The sequence below is a fragment of the Manacus candei genome, unplaced genomic scaffold (assembly GCF_025592945.1).
Source record: "Manacus candei isolate 608988 ecotype Guabito, Panama unplaced genomic scaffold, ASM2559294v1 h1tg000077l, whole genome shotgun sequence".
Classification (NCBI taxonomy): Eukaryota; Metazoa; Chordata; class Aves; order Passeriformes; family Pipridae; genus Manacus; species Manacus candei.
Genome location: NW_026138125.1, coordinates 3,204,518 through 3,223,267, shown reverse-complemented (window position 1 = coordinate 3,223,267; position 18,750 = coordinate 3,204,518). Strand labels below are relative to the sequence as shown.

General features: G+C 39.4%; 1 protein-coding gene across 1 annotated transcript in view; it reads left to right on the top strand.

The window, feature by feature from the left end:
• Nucleotides 1-18,750, top strand: part of LOC127481266 (von Willebrand factor D and EGF domain-containing protein-like) — a 171,993-nt gene that overhangs the window by 128,799 nt on the left and 24,444 nt on the right. Inside the window, exons 21-24 of the mRNA XM_051810327.1 lie at nt 4,981-5,865; nt 14,224-14,319; nt 15,089-15,184; nt 17,491-17,586. Of these exons, the coding sequence (XP_051666287.1) occupies nt 4,981-5,865; nt 14,224-14,319; nt 15,089-15,184; nt 17,491-17,586 (1,173 nt within the window). The remainder of the gene's footprint in view (nt 1-4,980; nt 5,866-14,223; nt 14,320-15,088; nt 15,185-17,490; nt 17,587-18,750) is intronic.

The following is an 18,750-nucleotide window of genomic DNA, read 5'->3' as shown; positions in this document are numbered from 1 at the left end:
AAACAAATTTACCTTGCAAATTATGAATGGTGTAACACAATTGTACATATGCAGCTGCAGCCACATTGACAAACAAGAGTCTGAAGCAGAGGAATAGTTTTAATCAGAAGTGGCTGAGTGATGCAGACTCCATAGACTATTCCCCATTGCTCACGATTTTGGTAGGTTAAGGGGAAGAAAATTGCTCACCAGATAGCAACACAATCTCATTTTCTGTCAGGCTGAAACAGCTCAGGGACAATGAACTAGATGTTCACCTTTTAATTTCATCATTAAAGCATCAAGTGAGCAAATTTACCCATCACAGAAGTGGTGGTTTGAGAGCACAGATTTTACAAAGACTGAATACACATGGATACAGAGTCAGTGCTGACCTGTCTGGACATGAGGCATGGCAGATGCCTGGTTCTTTGAGCCCAGCATGAGCTAAATAGCCTGGCTGGCTCCTTCTGTGTGCCTGTGCACAGCCAATGGCTTTCACGCAGCTCCACATTGTTTTCTGCTTTCTGAATCACAGATTTGGGCAGCCCTTACATAAATGTGATTGCTCATATTCTCTATTTCCACATCTTTCAAAGTGGGGCTTAATTTTTCCTGTACCTACTTCCAGTGTGTTGTGTGTTCACACACACAAAAAATTGAAAATTTCACTTTTCAGTTTTTTACATAAAAAAATAGGTAAAGGATCATTAGGTCTAAACTTAAGCTCCTTTCTAAATTTATACTAATATCCCAGTCACAAGGAGTCTTTGAAATGCTTTTGTTTCTACAAATATAATCCTGGAAGTATACCCTTTGTAAAAATTGGGAAGTCAAAACTGTGCCTCACTTACAGAGGAACTGAGGAATTTAGTCTGGGAGTTGCTGCTTGTGATTGTAAGAGAAGATATGGTGACTGGGAAGCCCAATCAGCACCTAATGGGGGCAACTTCTGGATGCTTAAGAGGAAGGAAAGGCGTGTCAAAGTTACTGCATGTTTGGGGGAGGGAAGACATTAGGGTATGTTTGGTTAGCTAAACAGAAGATTTAGGAATTAAATATGCTCTGACTAGAGAAGAAAGCAATCCCAGAACTTAATGATATTAAAGAGCAGATTAGGAATTGAGGTAAAAACATAATTTCCCTGAAGCTCCTATTGACTGCTGCTCCATTTCCCCTTTGTCACCAAGTAAATGCAGAAAAACACATTAACATGGAAACATACAGAAAGAAATGAGAAGGTCTTTAATACTTTGGTAGCAAGACTTCTTAGACAAGTGCAATTTTCTATTCTCTCTTGACATTTTAAATAAGATTTATGCGCTGGTAGATGTTTCAAATTTTAAATGATGACCCACACTGTGTAATATGTCAAAAGAGCCTTTCTCTTTCGACACACTTCTGAATGAGAAATGTGCTGGACAGCAGGTACTACTAAATGTTAATAGCTCTAAAACTACACAAATTGTAAATTTATAGAATTGTGTTAATAATGAATTCTTAAACTATTCACAGAATTCTGAAGCAGTTGTAGCTTGATCAGAATTAAAGGTGCCCATAATCCTCTGAAGTGACAGACAGAAGTGGCCACAGTTAGAGGAGCTTGCTAAGGAGAAGGAGCCAGTCTCGACCTGAAGGGTGCTGATCTGAGGCATTTTATTAGATTAAAAGAGACACAAGCACTTGAGATTACATTGCAATGTTTATAGAGTCTCAGCCATGTCATTGCATAAAAAAAAAGTTACACTTGCTTTTAAGAACCAAAAGGCAAGTTTCTGACTCTAAGCTGTGAAGAGAAGCGTGGCAATGAAAAGGCAATAAATACTGATGTCTGCAGGAAGTTTAAAGCAAGTGTTTGAGGTGTCAGCTGCTAGTTTGGGTCAGGATGGGGCGCTGTGTCCAAGGCACGTGGCTTCTGAAGAAAGGTGTGAAGGTGCATAAGTTTAAGGCCAACAAAGACTCCGGTGAACAACAGAAGGAATGTGGCAACCAAACTGGTGCACCCTGTCTTAGGCAGAGCATGAAATGTGTGCTGTTTCTCTGGGAACAGAAATAGCTGGGGTCAGAAGGGAATGTGATTTCTCCTGCTTCAGGTCTGGATCTGACCTTTTTCTGAAAGGTTGTAAGTGCAAATAAAAAACCCCAATCAAGCAAAAAAAAAGAAACTCAGAAGAGAAAAAATATATTGGATTTATTATGTGTATTTAAGAATGTTGATATCTCACCCTGTGTTTGAGAGATGTCAAGAGCCTTCTGTGTTTGTGAATGACTGTTTTCAGCAGGTTAAGTAGTCATTTCATTCCCTTTGCAATGAACACGATCCTCTTCATGTTCTTTAGTAGTTCCCTATAAAATGCAATTCAAGGGAGAAAAGAAGTCAAAATTTGTTGTGCCTTAGCAACACCATGATGGCATTGGCAAGCATGAACCAGAGACCATGGTTGTGATGGTTCTGATTTGTGAGCTTGGTGTGAGCAGCACAAAATATCTGAAACACTGGGCAAACCAGGGCAAACCAAAGCCTGGAGGGTCACGTGGATGGGAAGTGTCCCAGTGTCGAGGTGAATGAGGGATGTTAAACCTGTGTCTCAGAAATCTACCCTCTGTCACTCTTGTTCTAATTCTCCCCAGCTAGGAGATGACAGAGGAATCTGTCCTGGGGCCTGAACCATCCCAGCATTACTCTGTGCTCGCAGTGGTGTAGCTCCATGAAAATGAGTAGAGGTCCTGCCATGCACAGCAGGGGCAAAGCAGCAGGTCCTTGGTCTCATCTACCTCTGTGAAAAATAAACTCAGTTATTCCACTGCTGCACATTTCGCTGTTACTGTAGGCAGAAATACTGACAGGTAGCGAAAATGTGTTTTTGTTTTGTCATATAACCTTGAACACTTTGCCTTGTCATTTTTTCCTGTTATTTTCATCCAGTCCAATATGTTGGCATCACAGGGGAAAACAGATTCACACACTCTGCATTGATAATGGATTATACATTTGAAGATATTGATCAACATCAGGGAAAGTAAATTGAAGTAACACAGGATTTGAGAAAGCTGCTGACTACAGACAACTGATTGTGCAATCTTTTGGTTTACTTTCTTTGTTTTAGCTTATTTAGTTATCTGGAAGAGTGCAGAAAGAAATTTTCAGGTATTCCAGAATAAAATCTATCGTATTCCAATCCGAACTAAATTACACAGTATAAATATCTGAAATAATGAATGCTGAGAAGACACTCTAGTTGCCACATTTGAATGGTGCCAACATCTTATGAGATTCAGTGGCCTCTACAAAGTGGATGAAGGACCTTGATCAGTGTATGTTATAATGAACAACCAACCAAAATGTATCATTACTCTTCATTGGTAGTGTTATTTGAGATGTAAAAATTACATTATCACAGAAACACTCCAACAGTGTGCTCTCCCTTGCCTTACAGGGAAAGATGAATCCCATTTGTGGGATGGGTATATCACCTATATCACCTGCTAAAGAAATAAAAGATTTCCCTTTCTCAGGTAGTCAGTTTGATCTCCTTACTAGTTACTCAAATTTAATTAGGAGGAAGACCCATTTAATTATGACACAGTGGAAGGAGCTCAAAGCTATAATCAAGACTCATTTTGGAAATTTATCAGAGAGGTCATTCAGCCCTTCACTGTCATTCCTGTTGATTTCTGGTCCCTGAGTCAAATTTTCCAGGGGCAGTAATGATCATCTATTACCGATAATTTTCTATGGAGATATTTCTTTCATCTTCCATTCATTTTTTAAAATCCTTTGGCTTCTCCTATCCTTTCATGCTCCTTTTGCTGACATCCTCCCTGCTCCATCAACTCTTTTCATCCATTCTGTGTACCTTATCTTTTATCAGGCTTACTTTGGACAGTGAAATCCTTCTATTTGCCTACTGCTCTACTAAATACCATGTATTTACCTACTGATGGCCATAGTTCCATCCAGTACCATTGTAAGACTCCAAAACATTATTCTTCAGGGCAATGGAGACTCGTCAGCTGCCAGCAAAATGACACTGTTTATCAGCCAAATAAACACAACTTTGGCTGCCAGGATTTGCTTAGTCAATGCTCTAACTTTCATTTGACTCTTGCCAAGCATCTGAATCTCTTTCCTCATTAACTATGGCTGAGTTCCATGTCAATGGGAGTTTTTAGAAAGTGATTAATATTCATATTTAAAAGAAAGAGGTACATCCTGCATGGGGTTAACCCTAGAACCAAGTGAGGTTTTCTGTCCAGGATCCAATATATTCCATATCCTACGGAATGAGTATGCCAGAACTGGTTAAAAATAGCTTCTTCCATTCATTAGTGTCAGCAGATGGCCATTAATCTTCCTGAAAGTATTGATTCAAACTACTCGTCTCCACTTTCCAGGCCCTTCACAGACTCCCCTCTGCCCATCTATCATCCCTCCTTACACAGCTGAAAAGGTGGCTGGCTCTGGAACAAGTGGGTGACAGTAACAAACCAGCAACTCCCTTACACGCTGCCCCTCACGTCTGCAGGGAGCTGTACACAGCATCAACAAAGCTTTGCCATTTGTCTCCTTTAAATGCTTTCCTAAAGCTTCCCTTTGCCATAAGGACTACAGAAGCATTACATAGTCATACACTGGACTAGAGTCTCTCTAGGACACAGTCTTGCCAAGAACCATCTTAGTATTGTGTGCTTCTCCATCTCCCATATCTGTCTGTCACAAACTGCAATGTCTTGTCTCCTTGACTTCAAGTTCATGATCTACCACCCTGTAAGATTCAGCATTGCAGTTCCCTGTGCAGCAGTGCCGGTGTCACCCATATCAGATAAACCCATGTCATTCCTATGTCAGTCAGCAAAAATGTGCCCTGACATCATGATAATTAACTCCTTTACTTCTAGAAATGATGTTCTGGTTTTTGTTCCTAAGCTAAGTGTTCACTGTGGTTCCTTAAAACTCCAGACCACAGAATTTAGCTAATATAGATCTTCCTTCTGTCCTAGTTTCAAGATCTTCCCAAAGCCACGTGGATTTTCCTGGAAGAAATATGGAAGACGCAAGAGGCTCTCACCAGGAAGATGTATTAAAGACGTCAAGAAATGTATTCTCCCTTCTTTCCCAAACCCAAATTCCAAGACAAGATATTACATACTTTTTGGAAAGAAACCCCACAGTCATTGACACTCCATCCCTTGCAGTGAAAAGGAAAACTTCCCAAGCTCAGACACTGCCAGCAAAAAAACCTGATGTGGAGTTCACAGCACCCAAAAACCAATCTTTTCTTGAAAAAAGAAGTGATACACACTCCCCCCTTCTGCACGAGGAGCCAGACCCCAGAGCCCCAGCTGTCAGTGTGACACTCCAAACTCCTCTCCATTTCAAACAACACAAACCAGCTACAACACAGACTGTTCCTTCTCATCGCAACACAAGCGCAAGTTCATTCTTTGCAAGGCCACCTGCTGTTCAGCAAACTCACTCCAAGTATGGCTATTCTCCCAGGAAATGGCCTGGTAGAGTTGCAGTCTTGAGGACTAAAGCATCCCGAGATTTCCCAACAGAGCAGCCGAGAGCATCACCTTTGGCAAAACATCTCACCTCCCCTTCCCACTTACTCAGTTCTTCTCTTCACACAGCTTCTCGGAGTGACCCAGCAGGGTCTTCTCCCGGAACAAGGCTTCCAATACAGACCACAGCAGCCAGAAAGTTGTTCAGCGAAGCAATGGATTACATGGAACTGCCCAAAACCAGCGCTGGGATGCATCACAAAGTCACGTGTGCTGATATGCTGTGCTTTCCTGATGTGCGGTGCGAGCCAGCTGAAGATGGAGGATTTAAATGTGGCCCTTGTCCCTCTGGATACAAGGGTGATGGAATTACATGTGAAGGTAAGGGGGAAAATCCTCTCTAAGATTCTTTTATAACTTCAGGTCTAACAATTCTCCAAAGTAAAAATTAATTTTTACTATAAATTCAGAGATTTTCATAGCTGGGATCATTCTGTTTTCAAAATCAATTATATTTCAAAATAAGAAACTAAGTCTGTAATTTTGAAAAAGCTCTTTCTGCTTACAAAAATGACATGTTTATTTTATAATATCTAATCTATTAAAACCAGGGACAGATTGTCATCTCACTTACCCTTGCGTTAAGGTCAGGTTCATTCTACTGAACTCATCACATTTGAAAACATATCAAACTTCTGTAGGAAAGAGTAAAATTGACTCCATTTCTCTATACAACACATATTCTATGAAAACTAAGTGTTCTACTACCTTACGAATTATTATTATGTAAATATTTATCTAATATCTTAAATACGAAACTGAGTTTGCCCTCTGAAATGTATAACACCAGAAGGGTTTTCACAATATATTGAGTTATTCATGAGACATCTGAGAATACCTCTGTAAAACAATAGAATTGTGCATGTTGTTGAAGTAATGAATTCCTTGACTTAGCTATCATTAATCACACCTTTTGTTGACATGCTTCTGATAAGTTCATCTCGTAACTGGCCTTTCACTGCACAAAGCAAAAGCATTTGCATCCTCTGTTTCACTCTCTTTCACTACTAGTCTCTCATGTTCCATGCCCAGAGCAGACAGGAGTAGGGGGGTCTCAGCTGTGATGTGCTGTGGAGGACCTTTCAGGGATTCCTTGCTGTAAACAAGGCTTTGTGGGGGTGTAAAGCCCCCACCACTGCTGCAGCCCTCTGAGCTCAGGGAGCTGCTGGAGACCGTCTACAAAATGTACAAGAAAAGGTTACTGTTATCTTGGGCGCTATAATTTTTCGCCTGTTTGCACATTTCTGAAATGCCCTTTCTAAAGGACTTAAGGTTACTCGGCACAAAAGATCCTGTCTTTGACCTCTGTTTTATACCTGGAGATGGAAAAGCACCAACTAGCTACTAGTACTGGGAAGCCCAAAGCAAGTCCAGCCCCCGAAGGTCCTCCCCTCAAAGACCAGACCCAGGTACAAAAGAATATTTACAGATATGAATACGCAGCTGCTGTGTCTATGTTTAGTATGCCCATCAGTATAAGCCTTAAAACATAAATCTACCTTAAAATATAAATCTCCCTCTGCCTTTTACTATCTTGCAAGATGAGACGTTTTCTTCAATTACTGGTATTACCGAAAATCTCTCCAGAGAGTCCTTAGGATGAAATACTTTATTGCCAACATCATTCTGTGTCTCGGGGCTTGATGACATGATACACAAACATCCTTTATTTGTCTCTTGTCACTGACTGTGACACCTGACTCAGTAATTAGCCTGTCTGCTCCCTCTTCTGCTTCATCCTGAGCTCCTCTGCCCACCTGTGGGCAGCACCTTGGAGCGTGGCCAGTAGTGTGAAGAGCACCCATTGTACCTCCAGCCGTGGATGTCTCTTCCCATGTCAGAGGCAGATGATTCATCATGACAGAGGAGGTTGAAAAACGAGGATAATTTCTTGGATTAAGGCCTGTCATAACCTCAGCTATCATCACCTTACAATGCAGACACAACTGTACTGAATCCTTTCAAGACAGTGGGCCCCTCTAAGAACAGCAGGCAGGAAAATTGGGCAAGGGATCAAAGCTTAGATGAGACCAACATTTGCAAAATCTTCAGGCTTCAACACAACATCCTTGCCAAGTGAGCAAAAATGTCGACAGACTCAGACACTATTGATAGTTGTCACCTTCCCATTTGATATCCAAATTCACTGAGATAAAAGAAACAACCCACTGGTAGCAAGTTTTAATACCTTGAGGCGATGTGACCTTTGTTTAATAAGAATGTCTGGAAATATTCTAAGATAATAAATACTTTTCTGAGTGGTATTTGTCTTGTGAGAGAATGTAATATTTTTTTTTCCAGTTGTGCAGATTCAAAATCAGGCTCAGAGGACTTGCAGGGAAAAAAAACCCAACATCCTGAAAATTAATTTCTCTTCTAATGTAAATCATAACACATTCTATATCTGTGATATTCTTATCCCTTTGGACAAGCCCCTCAGTCTCCCTGTTATGATTTAATTGGAAATCCTTTCCCTCTACTCTGACATTGGTATCACAGGTTCACAGAACCACAGGCTGGAAGAGATCCCTGGGGACCACCAGGTACAACCTCTTACCTTCTTTTAGAAGAACTTAGCTAGATATCAGTGTGTTTTGCTTGCATTCAGGCATCTAAATTAAGATATATTCAGATCCTGTTAGCAATTTCCATTTAGATCACCCTATTGACATCTATGTTGTCTGTAAGAAGTAGAACCCTGTTTTTCCTCATCTTGCTTTGGTGCAATAAGGATTACAGATTCTTAATTCTTTCACTTTTGACAGCAACTACATACTCTGCAGATGAGGTGAGATGAAGCAGTTCCTCAAGGCTCTACTCATCATTCCCCTGTCTCTTCTTACAGGTTCACCAGCTTCTCAGTTCTTAAAGCTCTTTCACCTTCCTGCACAAAGGCAATACGGCCATTTATTAGTGGCCTAAGGTCAAGACTAGTCTCCCAAACAGACCAGCTTTAAAAGTTTCATTTCAGAGTAGTGTTTTGGAGATACAGTTTTGGAGATAGCTGGCATCACCTATACAAAATTAAAAATATAAATAGGGAGGATCAGGCCTGCTGTAGTTCCCTGGATTGTCCCACATTTCCTCTTGGAGAAAATGCTCTCTGTCTTTTGTGGAGTAAACTTAGCCAAGAGTTCCTCTGATGATGAAGGAGGTTACTAAACAACTAATATTCACTCTGAGTGCCATTTCCAAGGATATATGCCATAAACCCCCATGCATTACTGCAGTATACTTCCAGCAGTTTTACAGGACAGCACATATCACCTGCCAACATGCACTGCAGGAGCCTCAGAATGCTTATAGAGCTTTACCCATTTCAGCTCAGCATGCCAATGGAATGAAAACCTAGTGCTGTAATAATGCAAAACAATTCCAATTCAGGATTGCTTTCAGAACGTTTTTGTCTGCTTTATTACAAGTGGCACATGTAACACAGCACTTTGTAACTTTTAAGGGTATTGCTCTGGAGTATTTGTTAATGTTGTTAGTCACCCTACAGAGCAATTACTTTTTGTCCTGCCCATGTTCCTCTACTACGGGGACACAGACTTGCACCTTCAAAGATGCCACACCCACTGGACAAGGGAAAGGAAACAAATGCTGTTGTTTCCCTGGTTCATTCACCAGGGTCTGTGCATATGGCACTGCCCAAGAGAAGCTGTTGTAGTCCTTAAGCTCCCCAGGGTGCCCTAAGGTGGAACATATCCTTTCCATTTGATAACAGGGTTGGATTTAATCAGAAACTCTGCTTTGGGCATAGTTTTTGGGCTTCTTTTTGAGAGACCTAGACCTGAAGACTGAAGAAAGATAAGGGTTTAAGCCAAATTTCTGGTCATCCTTTTATTTGTGTTTCCATATTTCCAAAACCCTTTGATAGGGAGTGTCTGGTCACTGAAACTATACATTTAAATAGTCAAAGTCTCTATTCAGTACAATGCAGATAATTATTTTGAACTATTTTGGATTAGATTGAAATTTAATAACTAGCATCTTTCTGGTTTTTTAGTAGTCATAAAAGAACTGCAGTGTTCCTATGGAAGATAAGGTCATGCTACTTTAGAAATATTTTCTTAAAAATGTGAAGTCAGTAAAACTCTGGGATATTTTATAGGCTTTGCACTGTATTTTCTAAGGGAAAGTATAGCCTAGAATAGTAGGAGTCATGCTTTCTGCTCAAGAGTTAAAAACACAGCACTGCTTTGACATTAAAAAACCACTGTTCGAAGTAAATAATTTTTAAAATAACAGGAAAGATGGAGTAGCAGGGATAGCATTATGACCTCAGGATGAACAGCTGGATGAAACGAGGCAGCTGACATTCGTCTGTTTTGACATTTTACACAAAAAAGATCTACCACATCAGACCAAAAGTCCTTCTCCTATCTCCAACAGCTACCAACAGCATTTGCCTGGTAGTATATGGGAAAGATATTGGAATACTGTCCAGAATAGTCTCTCAGCAAGTTATGGATCATGTGCTTAAAAATATCAAGGCAATACCTTTGAACATTACCCTGTTCACCCCTTCTGGGCCATGTCAGACTTACAGTTTTCCATCCTAACCACCTAGTTATGTCCTTCCCAAGGACCTAATATATTCACTTGTTCTTTGTACAAAAGGTCTTCCATAACTTTGGTTATCCTTGTCACCATTTTCTGCAATTTTTTCCCACTTTTACTGTATCTTTTCTGAGCTGGGGGATCAGACCTGCACACGGTATTTCACATGCAGCTCACCATGGACACAGACCATAATAAAGTCTGACATTTTGTGCTTTGCTCATTTCTTAGCAATTCCTAAGACTTTATTTGCTTTTTTTTGACTGTAGATGAGCACTCAGCTGACATTTCACAAAATCCATTAGTACAACCTAACCAGAACCAGAGTCTGCATTTGTATTCCCAACTTATTCAGTCAAGTTACTCTTGTTAATATTCTAGTTGCATGATGGGCATTTCTCTCACAACTTGGCTCCAGACTGCTGGACTATTTAAATATGCATATGACTTATTTTAATTGCACTAATACATGCTTTAACCCTATGCTTTCTTTCCTTTGTCTGAGTATCTTGCATGCAAAAGAAATGCTTCAGCCCACAATTTTCAAAAGGAAAACCAACAACCTGTTAACTTTATTTTCCCTTTTTTTACCCACCTTATGCTGCACATATTAAAACTTCATCCATTTAGGAAATTAGATTGATGCACCTTTGAAAGAAAATAAATAATGTACAATGAAACAATGTACAACAATGTAGATTCCTTCCAGTGAAGTCTGTCCTGATCTGACTGGTGTTCAAAATTTTAAGCAGGTAATGCTTTCACACTTCCAAGCCTGGCTTTTGTGGTGCAGACCCAGGAATTCCTGTGCTGGATGGCACAGAGAGTTACTCACTTGAGATGCCCAGTAATAACTCTGTCCTGGAAGACATTTGCTGATAAGGATACTGAAAATGGAGAAAACAACACAGCATCTAGTACTCCTGAGTGCCCCCAGAGTTATTGTAGAGAAACTTATAAAAAGGTTATGATCTCATTTTAATAGAAAAAAAAGAAGTTTTGGGATATTTCCCAAAAAGCCTTTTCAAAGAAAACAATAAAACACTTCTCCATTTTCATCTCCAGATTTTAAATTATAAACATAAACATACATACATTTGACAGCAAGATTGACCATTTGCAGCAATGTTCTCCTCTTTGCTGTTATTTTATCCCATCCAAAACTGCTTAGTATAAAAACACTGCAATACCTTCCTACAATTTAGCAAATGCTTAAGGAAAAAAAAAAATTCATTCCAGAAGATGAAAGATAGAAGTTGGGGGAAAAAAATCTGACACAAACAATATATTTCTATTACAGAGGGAAATGTCTTTTAGGTGAATATTACTTTCGCTCTCACATAGCAGCCAGTGCTCAGTTTTTATCTTTTGCTATTCCCCAGTAATAGAACAGTTTTAAACATTTTACTATTAAATGTCACCATAAGAGCTAAATGTTTTAATATCCAAAATACCATGTTCTTTTCTGACAGTTCAGATGCATCTTGGAATGTGTAAAGGCCAGATGGAAAGTATTCTATTCAAACGGACACATTTGCTCTAAGTGCTACATACAAACCACACTGAAATAAAGCATAATATGTTTGAATGTCACTGTGCTTGGCATAGCACTTAGGCACCTGGAGGCTTTATACAACCATCATCCTACAGGAAAGGCAATCATATTTCACATACTTTAAAAAGAGTGGTACGTTTTTGCAAGGTTTTGTACTCCCCTATCACCACACAGATAATATTAACCATTTCTACCCCCCCTTAGTTTCTAATTGCAAAGAAATCCCTTTATAAACAAGCCCTGTGCTTACCCAAGCCCAGGGGAGTGAGAAGGGTTCAGATGGATATGCATGCAGCAGCACCCTCCTTTCAGAGCCCTACACTTGCCCTTCACTTCAGTGAGATCCAGAGCAAGCCCCCAAACACAAGTGATAAATTATAAACATGGCCCTGAAATTTTAAAGGAATAACAAATTTATGTAAAGCCACCTTCAATTTCTTCCCCTTTTGTTGACTTTCCATTTCATCATGGGTTGTTACCTCCAGTTTGCCTTAATGGCATGAGTCCCCCAAGTGCCTGAGCCTCTGACTTGCTTCAGCGGCTGCTACTGGTGGCTGAATTAGAAACACTTCGGGAAAGGTTAATGTTAGCTGCTTAAATGGGTCTAAATCAAATAATAGAATGACAGAGTGGTTTGGGATGGAAGGGACCTGAAAGATCATCTCATTCCATCCCCCTTGCTGTGGGCAGGGACACCTACCACTTGCCCAGTCTATTCCAAGCCCCACCCAATCTGATCCTCAACACTTCCAGGGATGTGGCGCACACAGCTTCTCTGGGCAACCTGTGCCAGTGCCTCACCACCCTCACAGTAATACAGTAGTATCTAATCTAAACTTATCTAAATCTATTTAGTTTTCCAGACAACTATTTTTTTTATCCTTTTTTTTCTCGTACATATACACTTTGAATTTCAGCTAAATATATGTTGATTTACAAATGTCTAAACCTCATAGCCCATCAAATCAAAACTAAATTTAGCTTAATGACATTCTCAGTATGTATAGTATGGATCTAAAATACATCTAGTAAGTTTTCTGTTCTCAGGCATGTCAAATCCTAAAGTTATATAATGCAGCATTGAAAATTTCACAGTTAAAACTGTATGGTAACAGGAAATGCAAATACTAAAGTACCTGAAGAGCAGATCTATTACCAAATATATTTCTTCAATGTTATTTTTGTCAAAATGTTTGATTTCTTGGACCTTGTCTTTTTAACTAGATTTGGCCAATGTGTGTAGGCTTTTATTACTTTTTGGGATGGAAAAATTAATATTCCATGGCTTTACATGAAGGCTCTGTGACAATTACAAGAGGTGAGGAGGTCTTCAACACAATAACTGCATTGAAATTATGGGTGCCCCAAGAATTTGTCCTCCATTTAGCTTTCCATTTACATAGTTCGTTTTCCAGTTTTAAGCAGAAAATGTGGTGCATTAAGGTTCTTTTCCCTTGTAACAATACTTAAAATGAAAAGTGTTTTGTTTCAGATCTCTTTAGCTTCATTTTGCGTTTTTCTTGGAATAACCTTGCTTAGCTTCATATTCATTAGAAAAGACAAAACTCTGCCAGTAAAGTGTGCCAAAGCCCAACATTTTTCTGCGTATTCACTTCCCAAGCACAAGGAAAGATGTTTTTCATTCTGGTATGTGAGGTGTTTTGTTTTTTTTTCCCCAGAGGCATGAGAGCCAGCTGACACCTGTGTCTTGCTCTGTTCCTGCTCACAGCACTTCTTTTTAGAGTGTCAGTGATCATCTTGTCCCTTCAGTTATATTCCTCCTCCCCTTGAGTTTGCCATACAAAATTACCTCTTATTAGAGGGCTACAAATGGCAGTGTTCATGATATCTAGTGTCAGGTACCTACCTTAGATCTCAGGTTTAAGAGGTGAAACCTTCCAGGCTCCCTCTACAATAAAACCATTAGATTAATAATGATCAACGTCTAAAAGGCAGGTGAGTCTCTTCAGCAAACATCCTGGTTCAAGAGTTGCAGTCCATTCCAGCTTTAAATCATGCAACTGCTCATCTTCTTTCTTCAACAGAATGACACTGCATATTGCAGTAAGTCAAGAAATCATTATCTGATTTGCTGCTTTGACTACAGAGCTCATACTACTCATGAAATACTAAAATTTTTGCTTAAATGTTTGCCATTTGGCTGGTAAATCCCTGTAAAACACTTTTCTCTACAGAAGAAACACTTCATCTCTGCCTTAATGTAACTTCTGTCACAGGTTAAAGCTTACTGACCATGCACCAGGCAAATCTTGTACTTGGTCCATCCTTAGACTTCAAAAATATGTACTTAAAAATGTGCATGCTCAGAAGTTAAACACGATTATGCAAAAATCATTCCCTTGCAGACATTATATAGCTGCTCATTAGTGCTGTATTACTAATGTGATACCCACAGCTATCCTGCAGTGTTTTCCTCAGCCAAATTACTTGTTGGATTAATAAAATGATATGGGGAGAGAAGAAAACCTGTGCTGTGCTCAGAGCCACACAGAATGCAATATTTGAACTGCATTTTTTTGTCTCCTGTTCTATTCTTGCAGCACAGTGTGATCCGCCATGTGAGCATGGAGGAACTTGTCTACCTCAAAACACTTGTACTTGTGCTTATGGATTTGTAGGTCCTCGATGTGAAACAAGTACGTATGAACTCACTCAGGCTTTTCTCATTACATGTTTGAATTAGCAGAAAATTACAAGATAAAAAAATGACTTTTTATTTTTCCTATATTTCCCCTTAAAATTATTAATAAATACAGGAAGAAAAACAAAATATAACATGTTGAAGTAATACAGTAGCTAAACTATTTCAGAGCATTTATTTACCAGCAGTGTAGTTGTATTATGTAAAAATATGCACATCTATATCAATATTTTCTACATAAAAATGTTTCTGGAAAAACAAACAAAGAAGTAAAAATGTGCATGTTATTTATAGTAACATTTATGAAATTCAAGGTTGTGAGTGAAGGTAGAAATGCTAATTTTGAGAACACAAAATACTAGACATACCTATTAGGAGCCATGTTACTCTGCAATGCAAGTTAAAAAAGAGATTCAATACAGAGAATGTCTGGGGAAAAAAAATCCAGCCTTCAAAACCTTCTATATTAACTGAATGGCAGAACATGTGCAGTTCCATCATTACAGTGCTGCTTATTTAAATATCAGGATGCCCTTGACAGGAACATAATTTCATGTCTGAACCAGAGTAGCTGCAATACTTTAAAACCAAAGAATTTTAGACGTAAGGCTTCTAATAGAGAAAGAAAACCAAGGAAAAGGACAGATTCAACCCTCAGTTTGCCTCTTGCATCAATACTATTAGTTATTTGCTGTGATAGAGCAACTTTAGGATCTGCATTGGTGCCAGTGATAAGACATGTCGATCTTCTCTGTGTCTTCCAGTGGTGTGTAACAGGCACTGTCACAATGGTGGGGTCTGTGTGTCACCAGATGAGTGCAAATGCAGAAGTGGATGGAGCAGCCCTTCCTGTGAAACAGGTAAAGGGTTAGAAATGGCTGGTCTCTCAAGCCTTTTGATGCCTGAAATCCATGTGGTTCCTGTAATTCAGTGGTCAGATTCATATCTGCTGCTTAAAGAGTTAAAGCATAAGAACAAAGAACAGTAAAGGGCAAAAGCTTGGAAGGCTTTGAGTTTATGTAAGTATTCCTAAGCTCATATGTTTATGTAAGTGTTCGTAAGTTTAGACATTTATGTAAGTATTCCTAAGTTTAGATGTTTATCTAAATATCAGGGTTATGAAGAGAAAACCCACAAACAAAACCTTTTCACAGCCTTTTAAGCTTGTGTGATTCTGGAGTTATTTCTTAGAATGCACTGCTGCCAGAATTCACACTGCTCCTCCTGCGTGCATCTCGTACTTGCACAGCACCTGCAAAGGCATCCACAGAACGTGGGAGCTCAGGGAAAAGCCACCTCCACCAGTCAGTACAAAGTGACAAGGTGAGGATTGGAACTAGGTACCTATTTCTAGACAGTACTCACAGTTCTGAGCCCTGTTTTGAATAGACACAGCTCTGATCTCCCTCTCAGGATCGAAGTGCTAAAAGCTGGAGTACATATTTTTCCTCCAAAGGCACAGCAACTGCAGCACTCACCTGGGACAAGGCATGCAAAATAGTGAAATATTAAAAGGAGCAAGACCGAGGACCACCTTAATCAGTGCCAAACCTCAAGGCTACAGAGGCAGTCTGCTCTGCCACAGTGAATGCTAAATGACTAAGACACCTTCAGCCTACATTACCTTTCCTGGAAGGTGAGAGATGTCATTTTAACCTCCATCTCCCAGAGATTGCTCTTCCTGTAAGTGTTAAAATGACAGACCTAATGAGGACACATAAATTAGCCTAGCTAAGATCCACGGAAAGTGACTGGGATTGTCACTACCTATTCTGGTTCCCACTATCTCCTCTTTTTCTTCTCATTGAGTTCTGCAATTTTATTTTGGCATGGCTTTAACAGGATTATTCCAAGAGAACGTGCAAGAAGCAAAAGCAACAGTAATTTCCAACCCAGAATCACAGTGGCAGGATTTTTTTTGTCTGCTGACACCTTAGGGGAAAGGTTTGGCTCACCTCTCTGGCACTGTTTTGTGTGCACTACACAGAGTATTTTCTGGATACTGCTGGGGTTTCCCACCTGAAGTGATATCATAGGAATTTTTGAAAGAAGACAGAGACAGAAATGAAAGAAAAAAAGGACTTAGGGGGCTGTACCAATGGAAATATAAACACTGACAGACTGACACTGTGGACATCTGTGAACTAGCCAGGACAATGAGGCAACTAATCCAAATTCTCCATTAGCAATGAATGAAGTCCATTTTGACTTCATAAGTGGTTTTTCTTAGTCAAAAAAACCTCTCATCTAGACTACAATTTCACTTATTTTCTCTTTCCAAATTGACATTTTATTTCTTCTTTAGTTCATCTGAAATATTTTAGTGACCCTTAATTTATTTAAACATAAATGCATTTAATTTATTTAATGGGCTATTCTGCAAGATATTGAAAGATAAACGGAATAGAAGGAAAAAGCCTGCTTTAAATTGTCACTCTGCTGTACAATAAAAACTTTATCAGATTCTTTATTCTTCACACACTGACTTCCCAGCTAAATCAATTTGCAATTCTAATAGTCTTTTTTTTTTTTTTAACAGTCTGGTACTTGCCACATACAAATATGCAAGACAGCTTTTAATTCCTAATGCTTGTTATATCATCTACAGTAATAACAGTTGCATAGAGAGGCAAAGGGAGCTCAGCCAGTAGCTTTGCTGTTGATGCATGAGCCAATGTCTTGTAGGAAGTGGCATTTAAATGAGGCAGAACAAACAGGTTTTGGGGTGCACACCTATTCAACTTCATGAAAATGCCACAATGCTCTGCTGAACGCAGCCAAAGCAGCAAATGGTTAATATCTCAACTCCAGGTTATCCAGGGACCATATAATGAAACTACAGTTACTACCTCGGGATTGTGTTTGGTGAGGACACTGGAATGGGAGCAAATGAACTGTGTGAACTAAAGGAATACATCAGAAATAAATTAAATCATTACATTAAATTATACTCCGTTTCATCCCCCAAGCTATGCTAAAACACCACTGAAATGCTCCCACCGTGTCAACCATGAATAAATGCCCCAGCACAACTGACCAGCAAGGACTGTATTACTAGAAATATTTATTCTAATGACCTGTAAAAGAGTCAGCAGTAAAAGAGTGGCTACTCTAAAAAGTTCAACATGATCAAAGATCCATAGAGTTGTCTGATATTCCCATACAGCTGTGTGCAACCCTGTGTGCCTGAATGGAGGAATCTGCGTACGGCCAAATACATGTTCATGTCCCTATGGTTTCTATGGACCACAGTGCCAGAGAGGTAAGAAAGTTCTATTTATCATCTTGATAAAGGATCCAGGCTTCAAATATAAACAGGACCTATATTTTTACCTGCCCCCCACATGAAGCATATCCAGAGACTCTCTTTGTCATAATTCTGTGCTCTCCTTTGGTGTTATAGTCTGTCATAAATCCACATTATATTGTTCTTAATGGTACTGCGAAGGAGTAAGCACTTATTTGTTATGGCATTAATGAAAACTAAATAATTAATCTAAAGCTATCTGAGTCAGTGATATCACTACTTAGCAACTATTCAATTAAACATTGAAGCATGGCTCTACTTTGTTCATTTTGCATACCCTGTGGAAGGTACTATCAGAGCCAGATGATAATTCATCTTCAGATGGGGCTCACAATATCACCTACTTGACCACCCTAAAGTGCCATAGGTGGGAGACTTGAACAGGACTCCATCAGGTCCCTGCTCAAAGATCTGATCAAATATTGCTCTGACTGACATAGAGTAGGACCTGATTTTGAATCCCTGTTCTAGGCTGAGCTCTAAACTGAGGCAAACCATATCTTGGGTTTCTTGCTCACTTTGTGCTTAAGTTAATGACCCATTATCTGAGGCAGAACATGCAGGAGAGAAGAACTTCTGTTATGGGCTCAAGTAGCTGGAAGGTACCTGTGCTTACACCACTCATTTTTCACTTCTTTTTGAGCATAGCTCTAGTAACCCTCTAATCTCAGAATATAAATACATTCTTATTACCAAACCTGAACTATTTCAATATTAAATGTTCTTCATTCTTACTCTCTTTCTTTTGTTTCCCTGGAGTTCCCAGATGAATGCAGTCCCAATGCATATTTCTGCAAGTGAATGATTCGCACACAAAAATCTAGTTGCAAATGAAACTTGCTGGAAGCTCTTTGCTTTTATGATGTTGGGGGTGAAGGAGAGCACAAAAATGATACCAAAATGATACAGGCTGTAACTTGATGATCTTTCCCTTTTGAGATTCAACATGGAAGGTGATTTCCAACACCTAGGTGATTTGGAATTTTTGCCTTTAAGTGTTACGGTTTAGATAAAGCTCAAACTTGAAAATAAATGTCTACTTGTGTGGGATATGGAATGGATATGGGGGTATAGTGGATGGATGCTGAAGAATAGCAAAACCCTTCCTCCTGCTTCATT